This window comes from Mytilus edulis, chromosome 7, assembly GCF_963676685.1.
Source record: "Mytilus edulis chromosome 7, xbMytEdul2.2, whole genome shotgun sequence".
NCBI lineage: Eukaryota > Metazoa > Mollusca > Bivalvia > Mytilida > Mytilidae > Mytilus > Mytilus edulis.
The window spans coordinates 42971182-42991447 of NC_092350.1; the positions used below are offsets into that span (position 1 = coordinate 42971182).

The 20266-nt window shown below is 31.8% G+C and overlaps 2 protein-coding genes across 2 annotated transcripts; both read right to left on the reverse strand.

The window, feature by feature from the left end:
* Nucleotides 1–1514: 1514 nt before the first annotated feature.
* Nucleotides 1515–3493, reverse strand: LOC139481528 (homeobox protein 4-like). Its single transcript, XM_071264921.1, has 2 exons — nucleotides 3376–3493; nucleotides 1515–2915 (listed from the first exon to the last, which is right to left on the reverse strand). The coding sequence occupies exons 1-2, from the start codon at nucleotides 3431–3433 to the stop codon at nucleotides 1651–1653; spliced, it is 1323 nt and encodes a 440-aa protein (XP_071121022.1). The 5' UTR covers nucleotides 3434–3493; the 3' UTR covers nucleotides 1515–1650.
* A 2005-nt stretch (nucleotides 3494–5498) lies between these two features.
* Nucleotides 5499–19398, reverse strand: LOC139481529 (L-fucose dehydrogenase-like). The gene is made up of 9 exons (XM_071264922.1): nucleotides 19200–19398; nucleotides 14321–14359; nucleotides 13901–14001; nucleotides 13521–13587; nucleotides 12513–12604; nucleotides 10957–11061; nucleotides 10179–10246; nucleotides 6534–6630; nucleotides 5499–6034 (listed from the first exon to the last, which is right to left on the reverse strand). The coding sequence occupies exons 1-9, from the start codon at nucleotides 19381–19383 to the stop codon at nucleotides 5873–5875; spliced, it is 915 nt and encodes a 304-aa protein (XP_071121023.1). The 5' UTR covers nucleotides 19384–19398; the 3' UTR covers nucleotides 5499–5872.
* Nucleotides 19399–20266: the final 868 nt, after the last annotated feature.

Consider the following 20266-nt stretch of genomic DNA (forward strand, 5'->3'; position numbering starts at 1 on the left):
TTACAGCCGATTGCATTGTGGGTGTAGGTTAAGGTTATTATATCTTTGTTTAGCTTGCATGCTCTAGCTAAAACGTGAAGTCATTATTAGGTTAGGTAAACTACCCTCCCTTAAGAGTAGACTAGTCCGACAGATAACCTATCTATCTGTCTGTAGGACTAGGCTACTTCGAAAGGAGGGTAGTTTACTTAACATAATAATGACTTCACGGTTTAGCTAGCAAGAAAGCTAACCAAAGATATAACCTTTGCCTACACACTAAATGCAATCGGCTGAAACTGTTCTGTATGCTAGTACATAACATAATTAGTGACATCACCGAATGAAACTTGACGACGAGTTTGTACTGAACACACGTACCACGACGGGTGCTACGTGTGAAGCAGGATATTTTTACCTTTCCAGAGCACCTGATATAACTAACGAATATTTGGTAGGGCTTCTTGTTGCTTAGTCTTTTATTTAGACGGGTGCTCGTGTGAAGCAGGATATGCTTACCCTTCCAGAACACATGATATAACTCAAGAATTTTTTGTGGGGGTTCTTCGTTGCTTAGTCTTTTATTTAGACGGGTGCTCGTGTGAAGCATGATATGCCTACCCTTCCAGAACACATGATATAACTCAAGAATTTTTTGTGGGGGTTCTTCGTTGCTTAGTCTTTTATTTAGACGGGTGCTCGTGTGAAGCATGATATGCCTACCCTTCCAGAACACATGATATAACTCAAGAATTTTTTGTGGGGGTTCTTCGTTGCTTAGTCTTTTATTTAGACGGGTGCTCGTGTGAAGCATGATATGCCTACCCTTCCAGAGCACATGATATGACTCACGAAAATTTGGTGGGTGGTCTTGTTGCACGGTCTATAGTTTTTGTATGTAATGTTTTACATTTAAATAATTTTTTATAAGGTTGAAATTCAAGGACATATTTTACCGAAAGTGAAATTGTGTTTTTTAAATATTCTTGTATTCAAAATGCATGTTCTTAGAGTAATCTCTACGACTGCTCCACTTTATAAAAACACATGACCCCACAAGTTAATAGATACATATTGGGCCTAATTGAAGTTATTGTTTTTTTAGAAAAAACATATTTTGTTCAGTGAAATGTGTGTGGCATATCATGGAATGTGACAGCAGTGTATATATGTATGATATTCAATGTTCTTAATATAGTATGCATGAAAAGTATAAATCATGTGCTTGACCGGCTTCATAAATATCAAGTTATAAAAGTTGACATTAGTCAATGAGAAAATCTGTCGCCAGTCTTCATTTTTAACTAATACATTATCATACATTCATTGGTAAAAACAAATTGTGAAAGGTTGAATCCTTTAAAATCTTCCTACACAGGTCCGTACGAATGGTTTTTTTTTTGCTTTGGGGAAAAAGGGTGGGGAGGTGTCAAAAGAATGAAATGCGACTTTTCCTGTAAACTTTTTTTTAAATACGAACCACACCCCCACAAAAAATGTATATTGGAAACAACAACAAAAAGAAAACATAGACATTCAAATTTTAATTAATTTTATTATAAAACAATAGAAAATATTTACATTAAATATGGCTCACTGTCGATATTTTGAAAATTCTGGATTTCTGTAAGAACTAAGCACTACTTTAACATTTTTGGTAAGATTCATAGGTTACACGCCGAGAACTGAATTTACAGCATTGGCGTTTAAAGCTTCGGGTGCATTCGCATCATATACTTTACTATTTAGACTGTCGATAGTTTGAACGAACGGTAATTCATTATATAGTGGATTGGTGAATCCAAGATTTTCGCTAGTTTTTATGAGAACAGGAGCTGATTCAACTATTTTCCCATTTTGATCACTTTCTTTTCGAATCGGGACCGATTTCACGTCTTTTCCTGTAAGTTGAATAGGTAGACCAGATATCGGTGTCCCTATCTGTTGATTGTTTCTGAAAACCGGCAAAGAACTACCTGACGGGTTCTGATTGAATTGTGGGATAGCTTGATTTGGTGATTGGAAAGATCCACGTACAAATGGAGTGTTTTGAGACGGCCCACCTTGTGCTAAAGTTCCCAGTACAGTAAGTGTGTTAGGTTGCTGTCTAAAAACAGGGGCACTTTGCCATTGATTATTAACAGGAAATTGCATGTTGTTTTGATTGATCGGCAGTGTGTTCTGCAATTGACCAATCGGCAGAGTATTTTGCCATTGTGTATTTACTGCTCCAGTGTTTTGCCATAGACTGTTGTCAGCTGCATTATTTTGAAGTAGACTGTTGCCAGCTCCATTATTTTGCAATAGGTTGTTGCCAGCTCCATTATTTTGCCATAAACCATTAACAGCGCCATTGTTTTGCCACTGGTTGTTCATTGGTATAGAATTTTGCCATTGAGAGTTGATTGGTACATTGTCTTGCCATTGGATATTTGTTGGAACATTATTTTGCCATTGTGGATTGAGGGGCCCATTATTTGTCCACTGCGTGTTCAAATTATTTTGCCAGACTGGAACATTGTTTTGCAATGGAATGTTGTTATTGTTTTGGAATTGATTATTTGGTATATAAACAGGCTTTGGATTAAGATTTGCATCGAGCCAATTTCCGGTAAGTGTACCAGTCATTTGATTTACAAACTTTGGAACTTTTGGAATGTCACCTCTACTTGGTCCATTGTCCGGTTGAATTTTTGTAATGTCTGGAACTATTTTATTATTTACGCATATATTTTTGTCACATCCTCTGCAAAGTACTCCATACACATTAGTATATATTTCCTTTCGACATTCATTTGGAATATCAATCAATGGACAAACAAGCGGTGGACATATATTTACAGGAGGATTTACCGGAAGTAACGACCCTTCCGGTTTAATAGGTCGATGTTTCACGTGGTGCCTCCCATATCTGCGGTAGCTGTGATATCTATGACCTAAAATTGAAATGAAAAATAAATGAAATAAAAGTTTTTGATATAAAATTTTATATTTCATGTGAATAAAGAGAGATATATGGAGATCAACATTAAAGGGTCAAATTGGTCAACAAATTAAAACAAGTTAACAAGTACAGCAGTACGTTCCCTTTTCAAGATGTTGCATTTTGTTGTATTATAAAATTGACTTTTATCGTACCAATTAAGAGCTACGAGGTCACAATTACAAAACATGACAGCGCATCTGTATTTTAGAGTGAATATATATCATAATGAACTTGCTTGTCTATTTTGAAGGCATGAACGTTCCTGTTGAAGGCATATCCAGAAAAGCGCAACAAATACATAAAATTAATGTTATTTTAGTACCTTAAATTACTTATTAAAATTATTTTTAGAGTTCTAATGATTAATTTATAACTAACGTGATATGAATTAACTTTAAATATTAACTTACCATTTGCGCAATATAGAAATAAAATTCCAAATACGAATGAAAGAGTTCTTGTCTTCATTGCTGTTATCGTTCCAAAATCTTTTATCAGTTGTCTTATTCTCAAAGAAATTTCCTTTTTATATATACATTTTTTTTCTCAATTACGCACGCTAAAACTACGTTTTTACTATATTTTGCACGCGTCATTTCATTACAAGACATTTGATTGGCTGATATAATGAAGGTGTCACGTTATATAACGGCCGAATGATGACTGTCATTTGTTTACCTTGTTAGTAACAGGATAGATATCATTTTGACAGTTTAGTCACTAGACTTCTTGACGCAGATTTTATGGGAAATTGCGATGTTCTTAGTACCACCTACAAGATTTATTCATCAGAACATGATGGTTATCATTGAACTTGATTGAATCCAGCGTATTTTGATTCTGTGTGGCAATTAATGTATCAATTAAAAAATCTTTTAAGTAATGTGAAACGAAATTCTATTTAAAAAAATCTTTTTTTAAATAATGTAACGTATGTGGAAAATAAAATGTATATTTTTTTATCAAAATATTTGGTATACCGTCCACCTTCGTTTTACCCGGCTTTTACCCGGTTATCTACCCTGGCGTCTTTCATTAAAGAAGTATTTTCCAAACAACATTTTACACTGGCTTAAATATGTATTCTTGACATTTAAAGGACATTTTCTCTATTCCTTATTCCTTATTTTTATCTCTTTTTCTCCCTTCTCTAAAGAGAATGCTACAGTCATCATGAAAACGAAAATACTATGCTAAATGTTATATCATTAAACGGCATTTCGATCCTCTATCATTTGTATTTTTTACATTTTTCTAAATAGTTATTGATAAGACAGATCGTTTTGTGACAGAGGCTATAAATATATTCATATGTTATTGACAAAATAAACGAAAATTATAGGTTATATCTATAAGAACTGTATTCAACTTTAGATACCTTATTCATTTTTTATTTATGTTGCAATTCATAATGTTTATTTATCTCAAACTGTGCACTGTAAAACCAGATCCTTATTCGAGCGATTAGTGATCGATTAGAAATTGATTAAGTAGGTGATTAACAACATTAAATTTACTTTTAAGCATTATCATCATTTATTTTCCTTTATTTTTTCTTCACAGAGTGGACACCTGAGAACAACAATCGTTGTCATTTCACAAGTATTTCGTTATGTATGTTTTGAAAGGACTATAAACAGTGTAATATATGTCAATAAACCATGATTGATCTCATCAATGAAGTAATACACAATTTGACCACAGGCGATTCCATATATTAACATGTGAAAAAAAGCGGGAATATTCATTGACTCGGAAATGAATTGATCATCATATACATCTGTTGTTGTTTTTAGAGAAAACACAGAATAAATGATGACTTCTTTAAAGAATGCATCAGTAAATAAATAAATGGCAGAAACAGGTAGGGTTATTTCCCCTTGATTTATTTCACAGTAGGTACATTTTCGAAAAGTGCATCATATCAATCTTTGCTAAAATTCACATCACATCACGATATATTAATATATCGACATCAAAACGCTTTACCAATATATTTGGCGTATATCAGAATAATTTATCAAATCATAATACATAGAGATTCATTTTGCCCAAAACAGCAAATTGATTTTTTGAAAGTTTGATTATGCATTTGAAAAGAGGTGTAGGAATATTATTAAACATAAACAAAGTTTTATTTGAAGTAATTCGATTTGTTAACTTTCAGATACACAATAATAGAGTACGGTTAAAAGAAGTCCTCAAATGGAAAGTTATGTATGTATAACCCGAACCCAAAATAACTCAAACTTTATATAATTATTGTTTTCCGAAAGAAAAGAAAAAATGCAGTAGCATTTTGATTTGATGTAAGTATGTTTTTTCTGATGATTTTTTTATTTTTGAATACTCAAATTCAAGATAGTTTACTACGAATTATGAGAAAATACAAACAAAACAAGAAAATTGAAATAAATGAAGGATAAAGAATTTAATTCAAATAGTTTGGGGGTGGGGGTCAAAATTGCTGAAAGTTTTGTTTAATTGACATCGAATTTATATATATCCTTATTGGTCAATCAATTTTTCCCAAATTAAGTTAAGAGGGGGGTAAGGGGGTCAGTGAAAAAAACTATATAAAAAAAGTTTTTTTTATCCTTCATTGAACTTTTGATGTCGTCCCTTAAATAAAATAAATAGAGACATTTGTTTTCCTTTTTATTCCTTTGTACTTCTTATAGTGTTATATGTCCACGTTTGATAAAAATTGAATTTGTAATCTTATACTATATACTTGACACCAAGTACATTATACAACTATAAATAGTACGAATTCAAATGAAGTAGAAGAAAACGTATGATTTTATCATATATTCATTCATATTTTTTTTTCTTTTACATTATCTTAAAAGTGCAAAACTCGTTAGACTTATCAATCAATCGTTAATCGTTTGTCTAACAAAACAATTAAATAAACAGTGTCTTATCCTTCCTCATATTTTTATCAGCATAGTTCAATGGTGTTCCTCCGGACACTTGAATGTCAATTCCAGTACAAAAAGTGGCATCAGCAGACAAATATAAAGCTGTCATTCCCATCTCTTCAGGCTGTCCAATCCTTCCAAGCACCTTTAAAATATATCATTGCAAGTTGCAAGATAAATGGCTACACAGTCTGACAAAAAATATGAGGTGTTTTCATAAGACCTATTTCATATAAAGAAAAATAATTTGAAGGAGGAAACATTTTACGAACCAAATTTTATTATATCTACCAAAACATTTCAATGACCTTTTTATTATTTTTTTCATGTTTTTTCTTGTTGTTCATTATTTTCATTTTTTATGAACTTTATTTATCGTCTTATCCGTTTTCAGATTCATAATTTGATGCAAAATCGTATAGTTGACCTTGTTCCAAGTAAATTATTTTAAAATTTGGTATTGATGATTCATTTGTAAAAGTCATCCAATGTAGTCAAGGAAAATACAATTTGTGCTTTGAATTGATGTATAAGAAAAAACCGAAAGACGAAGTGAACTTTTGGAACTTCACTTTTTGTGTTACATGAATTTAAAATTTTCTTTTCCAATTTTATTAAATATAGAATGTATAAAATATATATACAGAAACATCCTTGTATCGCTGCATTTGTTGTTCAGGATCTGGAGATATATCGACCATTTTTAAGAGGAGAGGAGAACTTGTTGCTCCTGGTGAAATTCTACAACAAACATTGAAAAACAAAATGAAACCATGGAAATTTATAAGTTATGAAATAATAACATAAATGTAGTAGTTTGAACTGAGTCATGATATCAGAATTGCATTGAATAAAAACTTGAAAAAAATGAGTGTATATTCTTGGCATTGCTATTCCTCTAATTGATGTTTGCTTCAAAAACTGACGGAGGTTTAGTTTATCAAATCAGCATGAATTTTTCGATGTTAAGGTGTCATACCACCAATTACTCCCTCAAATTTAGAACGTATGTGAAAGTAGGCCTACTCGGACAAAAAAAAGTGCATTTGATGTCATTGTTCACCTAAACTAACTAACAAATTTGCAGAAATGAAAGTTTTGTTGAAAGAGAAATATATTAAGACCATTTTGAGCCAAAATTTACCTGTCTATGAGTTTGCATGAAAAATTGAGGATTAATGCGCTCCATAGTATACTAATTTAAGATTTCCAGAAAACCAGGGGTTATTTTTAGTGGTACCTCCTTTCGGAAGCTCTCTGCTTTCTTATATGATTTTGAATGTATGTTGAAAATTGGCATGCAGAAAGGTGACACCTGTACAATTCAGGATATACCTAGTTTCTATGAAAATAAACTTAAGGTAAAATATTTAGAAAGCTGTGAAAATTGCAAAATTTGGTTGAACAGATAGGGACTTTTAATTGGTGGTATGACACCTTTAAGCAAAATGCGGTGAAACATCAAAATCAGAAAACAATTGTTTTTTTTTGTCTTAACTGATCATTTGAGATAATAGTAGCCACATTTCAATCTTTTTGGGGGCAAAATGTCACATATTGCAAATTTAGAGCCTAAATCTTGAGTTTGTCCTATTTTTAGCTTTTCCCATCCTGACAATATGCTTTTATATAAAAAATGTCCTAAATAATATTATAAATGCACAGAAAGTTATTCTGCGGTGTTAAACATTGAAACATAAGTTGTTTACTACCCCCAAAAAAATTTTGTCATGCAGATTTAATGAAATTATTTGATTTTTACCCCTTATAGCATTGCGTCATACTATGTACTTGGCAGATAGCATAGCCTAATGTAAGCACTGCAGAAACTCACAAAAGCACCATTTATTATTCCAAATGAAATGTTTATATCTTAAATTTTATTAACTGATGTAAATAAACACAGTTAAATGACCATGACTGCACTGTTGATCAATTTGTAGTACTTTACTGACACCAGTGAAAAAAAGGGGGGTCAATATTCCTTGACACTTCAATACCTTGGATTTTTTACTAAATTCATTGCAAAAATTGTTGGAAGTCTTTAGAGAAGTAGAACAAACAAGAAAAAATCAGTAAAACAATGATCTTGATATTGAAAGTTTATGTTCCTGTAGCCCAAAATGAAATTTTCAAGTATTTTCTATCAAAGTCATACATTACAGTCAGTTTAAATTGAGCTGTGAAATTTTTATTATAAGTCGCATAATGCTCAGATAGGCTGTTTTTAACTACAAATTGACTAAGGATTAAGAATAAAGCAAAATAAAAGATTTCTAATCAACTTTTTTGTCTCTTTAGGTGTCATACCACCAATTACTCCCTCAAATTTAGAACGTATGTGAAAGTAGGCCTACTCGGACAAAAAAAAGTGCATTTGATGTCATTGTTCACCTAAACTAACTAACAAATTTGCAGAATTGAAGGTTTTGTTGAAAGAGAAATATATTAAGACCATTTTGAGCCAAAATTTACCTGTCTATGAGTTTGCATGAAAAATTGAGGATTAATGCGCTCCATAGTATACTAATTTAAGATTTCCAGAAAACCAGGGGTTATTTTTAGTGGTACCTCCTTTCTGAAGCTCTCTGCTTTCTTATATGATTTTGAATGTATGTTGAAAATTGGCATGCAGAAAGGTGACACCTGTACAATTCAGGATATACCTAGTTTCTATGAAAATAAACTTAAGGTAAAATATTTAGAAAGCTGTGAAAATTGCAAAATTTGGTTGAACAGATAGGGACTTTTAATTGGTGGTATGACACCTTTAAGCAAAATGCGGTGAAACATCAAAATCAGAAAACAATTGTTTTTTTTTGTCTTAACTGATCATTTGAGATAATAGTAGCCACATTTCAATCTTTTTGGGGGCAAAATGTCACATATTGCAAATTTAGAGCCTAAATCTTGAGTTTGTCCTATTTTTAGCTTTTCCCATCCTGACAATATGCTTTTATATAAAAAATGTCCTAAATAATATTATAAATGCACAGAAAGTTATTCTGCGGTGTTAAACATTGAAACATAAGTTGTTTACTACCCCCAAAAAAATTTTGTCATGCAGATTTAATGAAATTATTTGATTTTTACCCCTTATAGCATTGCGTCATACTATGTACTTGGCAGATAGCATAGCCTAATGTAAGCACTGCAGAAACTCACAAAAGCACCATTTATTATTCCAAATGAAATGTTTATATCTTAAATTTTATTAACTGATGTAAATAAACACAGTTAAATGACCATGACTGCACTGTTGATCAATTTGTAGTACTTTACTGACACCAGTGAAAAAAAGGGGGGTCAATATTCCTTGACACTTCAATACCTTGGATTTTTTACTAAATTCATTGCAAAAATTGTTGGAAGTCTTTAGAGAAGTAGAACAAACAAGAAAAAATCAGTAAAACAATGATCTTGATATTGAAAGTTTATGTTCCTGTAGCCCAAAATGAAATTTTCAAGTATTTTCTATCAAAGTCATACATTACAGTCAGTTTAAATTGAGCTGTGAAATTTTTATTATAAGTCGCATAATGCTCAGATAGGCTGTTTTTAACTACAAATTGACTAAGGATTAAGAATAAAGCAAAATAAAAGATTTCTAATCAACTTTTTTGTCTCTTTAGGTGTCATACCACCAATTACTCCCTCAAATTTAGAACGTATGTGAAAGTAGGCCTACTCGGACAAAAAAAAGTGCATTTGATGTCATTGTTCACCTAAACTAACTAACAAATTTGCAGAATTGAAGGTTTTGTTGAAAGAGAAATATATTAAGACCATTTTGAGCCAAAATTTACCTGTCTATGAGTTTGCATGAAAAATTGAGGATTAATGCGCTCCATAGTATACTAATTTAAGATTTCCAGAAAACCAGGGGTTATTTTTAGTGGTACCTCCTTTCTGAAGCTCTCTGCTTTCTTATATGATTTTGAATGTATGTTGAAAATTGGCATGCAGAAAGGTGACACCTGTACAATTCAGGATATACCTAGTTTCTATGAAGTTAAACTTAAGGTAAAATATTTAGAAAGCTGTGAAAATTGCAAAATTTGGTTGAACAGATAGGGACTTTTAATTGGTGGTATGACACCTTAAATATCGCTGATTTTGAAAATTGCACAGAAAGAAACTCGAGTTTTTGTATCATACTGTTACGCAGAGATACTATACCGATATATGTACATTTTTTTCCAACTTGATAAATGGGAAAGTTGTCTTGATAAGGGAACACTTGTACAAGAAAACGAACAAATAATTATCTGACATAAATAATAACTTACGAGTTTACTCTTACATTGTACTTCGCTTCGTCAATGGCTAGTGCTCTTGTCATGGCTAGGACAGCACCCTTTCAACAAAAAAGATTTAAGAGTTAACAAATATTCACTTTTATCGATATTTCACAAAGAAAATACAATACCACTATTTATACACTTTCAGGAACACAATGGCAAATGCTATTGACATCACAAAAACACGACAGCAAGAGATAAACAAAACAAAAACGAATAAGAAAAATACGTATATAGATAAAGGAAGAAGTGGTTTAAGTGCCAATGATACAACTCTCCATCCAAGTCAAAATTTATAAAAGTAAACCATTATAGGTAAAGATACGATCTTAAACACGGAGTCACGAAGCTCACACCGAACAGCATGCTATCTATAAAAGGCCTCAAAAATTAATAGTTTAAAACCATTCAAATGCATCTTTCAAATTATTTATTTATTGAATGATTTTGGCTTATAAGATATATATATATATATATATAGGAAACGATACAATTTAAGATTAACAGTAATTCGAAAAGGAAAAATAAAAAAATAAATATCTATGAAACTAAAGCTTTCGGTGTATATCGTGCAAGATTCCAAATTCAACCTGTATGACTCGAATTACGGAATTTCTTTTGTGCAATCTTTAGTAAGTCTTCTTATAGTCTGAGATTGCTCTGCAATCCGTCAACACTTGTACCTCACCATGAAATTACAACAACAAGTATTCAGTTTTAAGATGTTCTATCGTGTCACTACTCCAGAATCCTCAAATCTACTCACTTTCGTGGCAACATAAATAGTTGATCCTCCAGCAGCATGATGACCGTCCATACTTGCAATGTTTATAATATTGCCTTCTGTTTTACGTAGATGTGGTAACGCATACTACAATGAGTTACACAGCTTAAAATTATCCAATGTAAGTTTGTTAGATGCTAACTATGTCACTAGCATAATAACACAGAGGGGTACACGTGACTGTTAACCTATCATAAAACAAAAGATAAAGAAACTGGAGGCTCTAAAGAGCCTGTGTCGCTCACCTTGGTCATTGTGCATATTAAACAAAGGACACAGATGGATTAATGACTAAATTGTGTTTTGGTGATGATGATGTGTTTTTAGATCTTATTTTACTGAACATTCTTGCTGCTCATAATTATCTCTATCTATAATGAACTCGGCCCAGTAGTTACAGTGGAAAATATTTTGTAAAATTTATGAAAATTGTTAAATGTTGACTATAAAGGGCAATAACTCCTTAATGGGTCAATTGACCATTTTGACCATGTTGACTTATTTGTAGGTCTTACTTTGCTGTACATTATTGCTGTTTACAGTTTATCTCTATCTATAATAATATTCAAGATAATAACCAAAAGCTGCCAAATTTTCTTTAAATTACCAATTCAGGGGCAGCAACCCAACAACGGGTTGCCTGATTGGTCTGAAAATTTCACGGCAGATAGATCTTGACCTAATAAACAATTTTATCCTATAAGATTTGGTTTCAGAAATATCAGCCAAAAACTGCATTTTACCCTATGTACTATTTTAAGCCATGTCGGCCATCTTGGTTTGTGGGCAGGGTCATCGGACACATTTTTAAAACAAAATACCCTAATGATGATTGTGGACAAGTTTGGTTAAATTTGTCTTTATAGTTTCAAAGGATCTTGACCTGATAAACATTTTTACTCCCATGTCAGATTTGCTCTAAATGCTTTGGTTTCAGAGATATAATCCAAAATCTACATTTTACCCCTATGTTCTATTTTAAGCCATGGCGGCCATCTTGGTTGGTTGGCCGGGTCACCGGACACATTTTTAAACTAGATACCCTAATGATGATTGTGGCCAAATTTGGTTAAATTTGGCCAGTAGTTTCAGAGAAGAAGATTTTTGTAAAAGTTAACAGACGACGACGACGACGGACAACGGACAACGGACGACGGACGCAAAGTGATGAGAAAAGCTCACTGGGCCCTTTGGTGAAGAGCGACTTTTAAGGTCGTAATGTTTGTATACAAACTCCGAAACTGGTGATATCTGGCTACGATTCTTTGTAGAGAAAGAGAAGTATAACCCGAACGATAACGCTGTATGGAGTTTGGTTTGTATGCTCTTAAAGTTATCCTTCATTTATATTAAAAATATTAATTTGATAAGAAACTAATTGTTGAAGCATCTTTAGACTGTGATAACAAGCTGGTTGTGCTTGTTTTTAGTTGTAAGATTGTATAGATTTAGAAAAAGACGGCAGTAAAATGCTACTCCGGAAAAAACCCAATCTGTTTTGGTTTGTATCATAAAGCAGGCAAAATCACAAAACTTACCTTAGAGATCAGAAAATATCCAACAACATTTAAATCAAATAGTTTGGTAAAATCATCCTTGGTTATATCATCTATTGTTTGATATGGCGGATCTGCAACAAAAAAAATTAAAATGCTTAAGTCGAAAACGGAATTCTCAAATTTTGATTGCAGCATATCCATATTCGTCTTTTTCTTCGAATAAACCAAAAGAGAAAGTTAGGCGAACATAATATTTCCATAGAATTCTTCTTCGAATAAACAAGTAGAGAAAGTTTGGCGAACATAATATTTTAATACATCGAAACGAATAAATGACAAAATTTCTACCCAAAATCTTTTTTTCTAATCTAATGGATGATGAATAAAAAAATAATTCTTTTGCAATTTGGTTAATTTCTGGTGTATGAAGTATCGTAAGACAAAGCTCTTTGCAGATTGACCACAGTCTTTAAAAAAAAGGTAGAAATTGTTTATTTTGAATTCTGTGACATTATTAGACTTTTTCATTTCATTTCTAAAGGAGCAACCTGAAATATGTTGATTGTTGGTTGCTTAACGTCCAGTGGCAAATATTTCATAAAAAATGAAAGAAAAGCAAGAGTACTAACAACAATGCTATACTACATTTATTTACTTGTATCACAATTTGTTCTATTTGTGTTTATCATAAAACTAACATATAAAAAAAGCAATATTTGCACAAGGGTTTTTAAATTGATAAGATCATTATAAGATGTCGTATGCTTGTCAAGTACAAAGATGTAAATATTTATGATAAAAAAAACCCGGTTTTATATCGAACTTAACCTGTATTTTCGCTTTCAAATTGTCAATCGATGATAATTTCCAAGACTCGGTACGCACATTTAATATAGAAATTCAGCTTATATTTAACGACGAATAAACTTTTTTATGAAGGTAGCAAATATTTTGAAAGGTCTAGATCAACCACACACCACTCCCATCTAGACAAAACATGAAATCCCCACAAAACCACTAAGACAGACGCATATACAAGTTACTCACGATATCCGGCATTGTTGATGACGCAGTTCAGTAAACCATATTTGTTTATTGTTTCTTGTACCAAATGCTGAAAAAGTAAATAAACAAAGCCTTTAGAATACAAATTATCATGGGATAAATACATTTTACAAGAGCACAGTTGAAGTATATTGTGTAATTCAACAGTGATCAATTTTGCGTCTGTCTAAATACTTTGCTCAGATAAAAAGTGTTACGGAAATACCCGTACCAAGTAAGAAATACGACTTTTGTTTTCCATTCGTTAGATGTGTTTGAGCTTTTGATTTTTCCATTTTCTATTTTTGTCTTTTTACTTTTTACAATAACCAGTGACGTTGGTGTATTCAATTTCAAAATATAAAATTAACCGTTGAACCTACCTTCACGTCTGATTCCTTAGTAACATCTGCAAAGACAAATGTTGCTTCGCCGCCATAACCTGCCTCGTTTATTTTCTTCTCAACAGCTTTACCTTGTTTTTCTAATAAAATTATGGGCTCAATAAAACACTATATTTTAATGAAACAATGTGAAGTCTACATATATATTATCTGCTTAAAGTATATACTTGTAAAACCGTCAATATATTATTGTATAGTTTTTATCTTAATAAAAGGGGATGTGTGTTATACGTCAATGACGACAAATGTATAAATGCATGTGCACTAGACAATATTTGAAAATACAAAACACATGATATTACGACAACAAAATATCATAATGAATTTAGATAAACGTTTTCAACAAATGAACAGAATTAATATTTTTCGTTACCTATTGCTTACATTTATTTGACTTACCGTCATTAGAACAAAATACTACTTTAGATCCATGTCGAACTGTAAAAGAAAAAAAATCTAGTAAGCAGTCAATACTAATTATTGTGGTATATGAATAAAAAAAATAATGTTTTGATTTTCAGTTATTTTAATATTTAACCATTATTGCAGATATCAATGACTATTTATATTTGATGATAACTACATGTATACCTCTCTTTGAAACTCCGATTGCATATTCATTCTTGGTTTAATTCATCATTTGTTTAGAAATACTTTACTGCATGTGAAAAATAATATCCAATGACCCTATGTAGCGTAAGAGGTATCTATGATGTAATGATGAGAAAAATGCATATTAACTGGATATTTAAAAAACCCAGATATGGGACAATGACACGAATGCATATAACCTAACCACAAACACGCCACGCACAAAAAGACATCCACATGATCTTCATCGGAACAAGAACTACCCAACAACAGGCAGTAGGCTATGGATGGACACTAACACAATAAGAGCAATAAAATCCAAGATCTCAGAAAAATATCAAAATATCTAATTAAAACAAAGATTCAACAAGACACATCAATAACAAACATGTAAATTTACTTCAACTTAAATATGACCTTAGAGTGGTCATTTTCCCCCGTTGGACATTAGGAGATACAGCGGTATTTTTCAAAATTATCCTTTTCAAGTCACCAACTGCACGAAGGAAAATAAATTAAAGACCCATTGACCAAGGCACAAAAATTTCAAATAAAATTGAGAATGGAAATGGGGAATGTGTCAAAGAGACAACAACCCGACCATAGAAAAAACAACAGCAGAAGTCACCAACAGGTCTTCAATGTAGCGAGAAATTCCCGCACCCGGAGACGTCCTTCAGCTGGCCCCTAAACAAATATAGACTAGTTTAGTGATAATGAACGCCATACTAATTTCCAAATTGTACACAAGAAACTAAAATTAAAATAATACAAGACTAACAAAGGCCAGATGCTCCTGACTTGGGACAGGCGCGAAAATGCGGCGGGGTTAATCATGTTTATGAGATCTCAACCCTCCCCCTATACCTCTAGACAATGTTGAAAAGTAAACGCATAACAATACGCACATTTAAAATTCAGTTCAAGAGAAGTCCGAGTCTGATGTCAGAAGATGAAACCAAATAGAATAAATAAAATGACAATAATACATAAATAACAACAGACTACTAGCAGTTAACTGACATGCCAGCTCCAGACTTCAATTAAACTGATTGAAAGATTATGATTTCATCATATGAATATCAGGCACAATCCTTCCCGTTAGGGGTTTAGTATCATACCATCATAACATATATGAGAAGAACATAACCCGTGTCATGCCAACAACTGGTTTTTGAATAAATGTGTTTAGTTCCGATGCAAAGACCCTATAAGTGAATCAATATTAACGCCAAAATATGCAAACTTTAATGACCTGACAACAGTATCGTAACTATATCCCTTCTTAATAAGTCTATTTAAAGGTTTTGTTAGTTTCTGAGGTAAATGCTGACATTTTTGTGCTTCATAAAGAATATTTCCATAAAAAATTGGATGTGAAATAATCGAACGTATAAGAAGTCTGCATGTTGAGCTATATTTACGAATGATGTCCTTATATACCGATAATAAAATTTAGTAAATGTTTTGACTAGTTTGTGATATCGAAGACCCTGGTGTAATAATTTTTCAGTAATACATAAATTTCTCTCGTTAAAATCTAAAACGTTGTTACATACACGAGCGAATCGTACAAGTTGAGATATATAAACACCGTAAGATGGTGACAAGGGAACGTCACCATCTAAAAATGGACAATTAACGATAGGAAATGAAAAATCATCTCTTTTATCATAAATTTTATTATCGCTATTTTGTGCATTTTTCCTTTGATCTTTTTTTGTGATAATTTTCATATCATGCTACTCGCTTGAGATGGAAAATTATCGCTAGAAACTAAGCATGCACGTGGCGTTGCTAGCGAAATTGACATGAAATTGATAACGTCGTCATAGGTAAAATAGCGATAAAAAGATTATCATTGTTCATCTCAACTCGATTGCCTTTCTCGCTTTCGCCGTCCCGGCTCAAGCGACTATAAGTATTAAGCTTTCCGTTAGTGATATAGATATCAAGATCGAGGAAAGGGCAGTGGTCATTGTTAGTATTAGCTTTATTTAAAGTGAGTTCAACAGGATAAATTTCTTTAGTATACATACTGAAGTCGTCATTATTGAGAGCCAAAATATCATCCAAATATCTAAAAGTATTGTTAAATTTGTTTATCAGATGTTGTTTCGATGGGTCTTTGCTGATTTTTGTCATAAATTGTAACTCATAGCAATACAAAAACAGGTCCGCAATAAGTGGTGCACAGTTAGTCCCCATTGGAATTCCGATAACCTGACGATATACGGAATCTCCAAAGCGAACACAAATGTTAGCTAGTAAAAATTCAAGGGCATATATAGTATCAAAGCATGTCCAATTGACATAGTTTTTTGTTTATTGCTACTAAAAAATGACCTAAAAGAGTTTGAACATATATATTCACATTCTGACTTTTTAAATGCCCATTTAATTAGGTGTGTGAATTTTTTCTTAATTAAAATGTGAGGCAATGTGGTATACAGGGTAGAAAAATCAAAACTTTGAACAGATTCAAAATCACCAATATAAGCATGCAATTTATCAAGTACTTCCAACGAGTTCTTGACACTCCAAAAGTAATTAATTCCACTATTTTCGAAGGCCTTATTTGAACAATTTATTATCAGGTTTTTGATTGTACCAAGTGTACTAGTAAGAAGAATAGACAATTTAGAAGTGGAACAATGACTTGAAGACGAAATAAATCTATATTTGTAAGGTGTTTTGTGTAGCTTCGTAAGCCAATACATAGTTGGGACTTTCATTGTATTTGGTTCTGCTTGTAAAGCGGTAGCTAAAAGTTTATGTTTGTTACAGATGTCTTTTTCTGAAAATGGAGTCAGTTGAAATGTTGGTGAATTGGTATTTTCTTTTTTTCAGAACCTCAATGTAAAATTTACGTCAAACAATAATAATATTATTAGAAGCTTTTATCGGCCGGGACAAACACAAATTCCTTGGCTAGTTCTTTTAGATTATGTTTGATACGAGAAATAGGTTTATTGTGGTTATTGTTAATAGTAAAATGTTCTTTAAAATGTTGAATACGTATATCAACTATGTTCGTTACTGAATTAAAAAAAGAGTCCAAAGATTTTTTGTCAGCTTTTTCCCGTTTTATCCATTTCACAAACTTTGAATGAGAATCACCAGGCTGCTTATTTACTACTTCTAAAGGTTGAACTGCTAAATATTTAATAGGATGATTTTACATTTCTCAATACTTTCGTTCTTTATAACAAAAATACATGCAGACATAACATTTCTATTTCTATTATTATTGAAAAATAAAACTGATATTGCATCAGTAGTGGATCTAGAGTTTATAGTAGGGAAATTGTTTGGGACTACAGGGAACTTGACTTGGGTATGCCTGTTATAGTCTCATTGATATTTACTACACCTTCATCCAATTTCAGCACATTATTCATATCATCCTTAATCATCCTTAATTAAGGTTCCACTAAAGTTAAAATAAAGGACACTTCATAAACAGCTAAAATTTGCGCGTATTTTTCAACCTCTAATGAATAAAGTCCTAAACTATATGAACATAATTATCTTCATTTTAACATAATCACACTGTGTAAATTTTAAATACATTTGAAAGTGTTATGTTGTGGCCAAACCGGTTCTTGGGGTGAACACTAAATTTTCCAAAAAACCTGGAGGCCTACGAGACGACTAAATTTGATTAAAATGTAATGAAGTACATGTACAAGCTAGTGTTGTTTTATCACAGGAATATGTTTCAATGGCATATTTGTCCAATTTCTGTATTGTACCTTCGATATTCGTTCACTTAGATACATGAAATTAACTCAAACTCGTAAATCAATACATTTTGTGAAAAATTCAACATTAGCTTGTACTGCATGACAAGGAACAGTATTCGTTTGTTTCATTTTTTAATGTAGGATAAAGAGCACCTTTGCTTGCCAAGGGAACAATCAAAGTCCCCACCTCCCCACCCTTAGCGAATTAAGATAGACTTTTGGATCCACCATGTAATGAGTTCCGTTAGTCGTAGTTGTAACTGGCGGCATCCAATCTAAAAAAAAGCCTTCTAGACGATAACGTGTAAATGAAGAACATGCTTATAAACATTGCACGTGCAAAAAGTCTTTCTTCTCAAAACATAAAGCGATATTTAAAAATCAAAACCAAATTAAAGAGAACATAAAGAAAAGCCAAATTCTGACAAGGAATCAGATTCGAAATAAATAAGATTAAAACAACATAAAACTTATTTAAGCGTTTTACTACATTTTTTAAATGTTCTTAACTTTGAATGAAAAATGAATTTTATGTTCCTGTTTTTATGCTTTATTATAGTTTATTTATCGCAAATGAATTTCGTAAATGTGCAACATTTTATTCTATGAGATTATATGAAATTTTATACTGGTTAGATACACTAGGAAAAGCGACATAACTGTTACATAAATAATACTTCACATATATCAGACGTATAATGTATAATATCGACTGCATTTAAATGAAAATCTCTCGTTTACCAAAAACAAAATATTAATTTGAATTTTTTTGAATAAATGTACATTGTATTTAAGATAAGTTTGACACGTAAGTAAATATATGTGGTACTTGTGCATCTAATTATATCTTACACATATCATATGATTCATGTATAATTATTGTTTTACTGTATCACATGATCTATGTATAATTGATTTGTTTACCCCCGACGTAGACTTACCGAATACTTCTAATAAACCTTTGCCGATCCCACTCGACCCTCCAGTAATCAACGTTACTTTGTCTTTATACCGCTGACAACTTTCCGCCATTTTGTATGAGGGTATGGATGGAGGATAATTCATTTCTCTGTTCTTTAATTGATTTGCCCTATATTCTTTATTCTTTATAACATAGTACCCCATTATTTTCTATTCTTTATGTTTTTGGTCCATTTTTCTCATTATTCAAATTTGTAGTATCTTATTTTCTATTCTAGCTGAAAGCCCCATTCTAACCCTCGTGTATCAAATACATGTTCATGTGCATATCTTATCCACATTGCTATCTTATTTATCTTAAGTAAGCCTGTTGATGTGATGGTTAAGTTAATATCTTGCCGAAATTTATTATTTATCAGTTATGTTTACCTACTATTGATCTGATGGTTGGGTCAATTCGATCACTAATTTGATTATCCATTTTACAATGGGCTCCTAATTTAATGCTCGTAGCAGTCTCAATTTGAGTATTTTGCTATAACAACCGACTCAAACGTTTACAAACATAGAAGATATTTTTCTTTTTATATCAAACAATTTTGCTAAGTTGTGAACTTATCTATTGTACACATTACATCAGCTTCATACTTTGCTGTTGCTTTGGTTGGTTGTGCTCAAATGGTTCGTTTAAAACAAGAATTTATCAGGCGCACATGTAGAAGTTATACTGTGGTCATTCTAGCACACCTATTGCATTTAAACAACCTTTTCCTTGTGAACAGAACAAAAATTGCGATGACAACAGTATTAATTCCTTCCGCAATTTTAAATGCATATTTTTATTAAGTCAATTCGATTTATCCCTTATACCAATTATCAAGGAATTGCAATTCCTTGCTTTGACTTAATAAAAAAAAAATCCAAAAAATATATATATAAAAGCATGAGATATGTTGGATATATTTTAGAACCTGACTATGGAAAATAAATAGATAAAAAAGTGATGTAAAAAAAAAAGGACAAATTTGTTACACAGTTCACAATTGACCTTAAACGGAATTTATCATAACAAAAACAATACATAAGT

Coding starts and splice junctions, on each gene's coding strand:
- LOC139481528 (XM_071264921.1), bottom strand. CDS start 3,433: ATGAAGACAAGAACTCTTTCATTCGTATTTGGAATTTTATTTCTATAT. Junction 2,916..3,375: donor ATTTCTATATTGCGCAAATG/GTAAGTTAATAT, acceptor TTTCAATTTTAG/GTCATAGATATCACAGCTAC.
- LOC139481529 (XM_071264922.1), bottom strand. CDS start 19,383: ATGGGGTACTATGTTATAAAGAATAAAGAATATAGGGCAAATCAATTA. Junction 12,605..13,520: donor CATCAACAATGCCGGATATC/GTGAGTAACTTG, acceptor TTTTTGTTGCAG/ATCCGCCATATCAAACAATA. Junction 6,035..6,533: donor AGCGATACAAGGATGTTTCT/GTATATATATTT, acceptor TATATTTTAAAG/GTGCTTGGAAGGATTGGACA.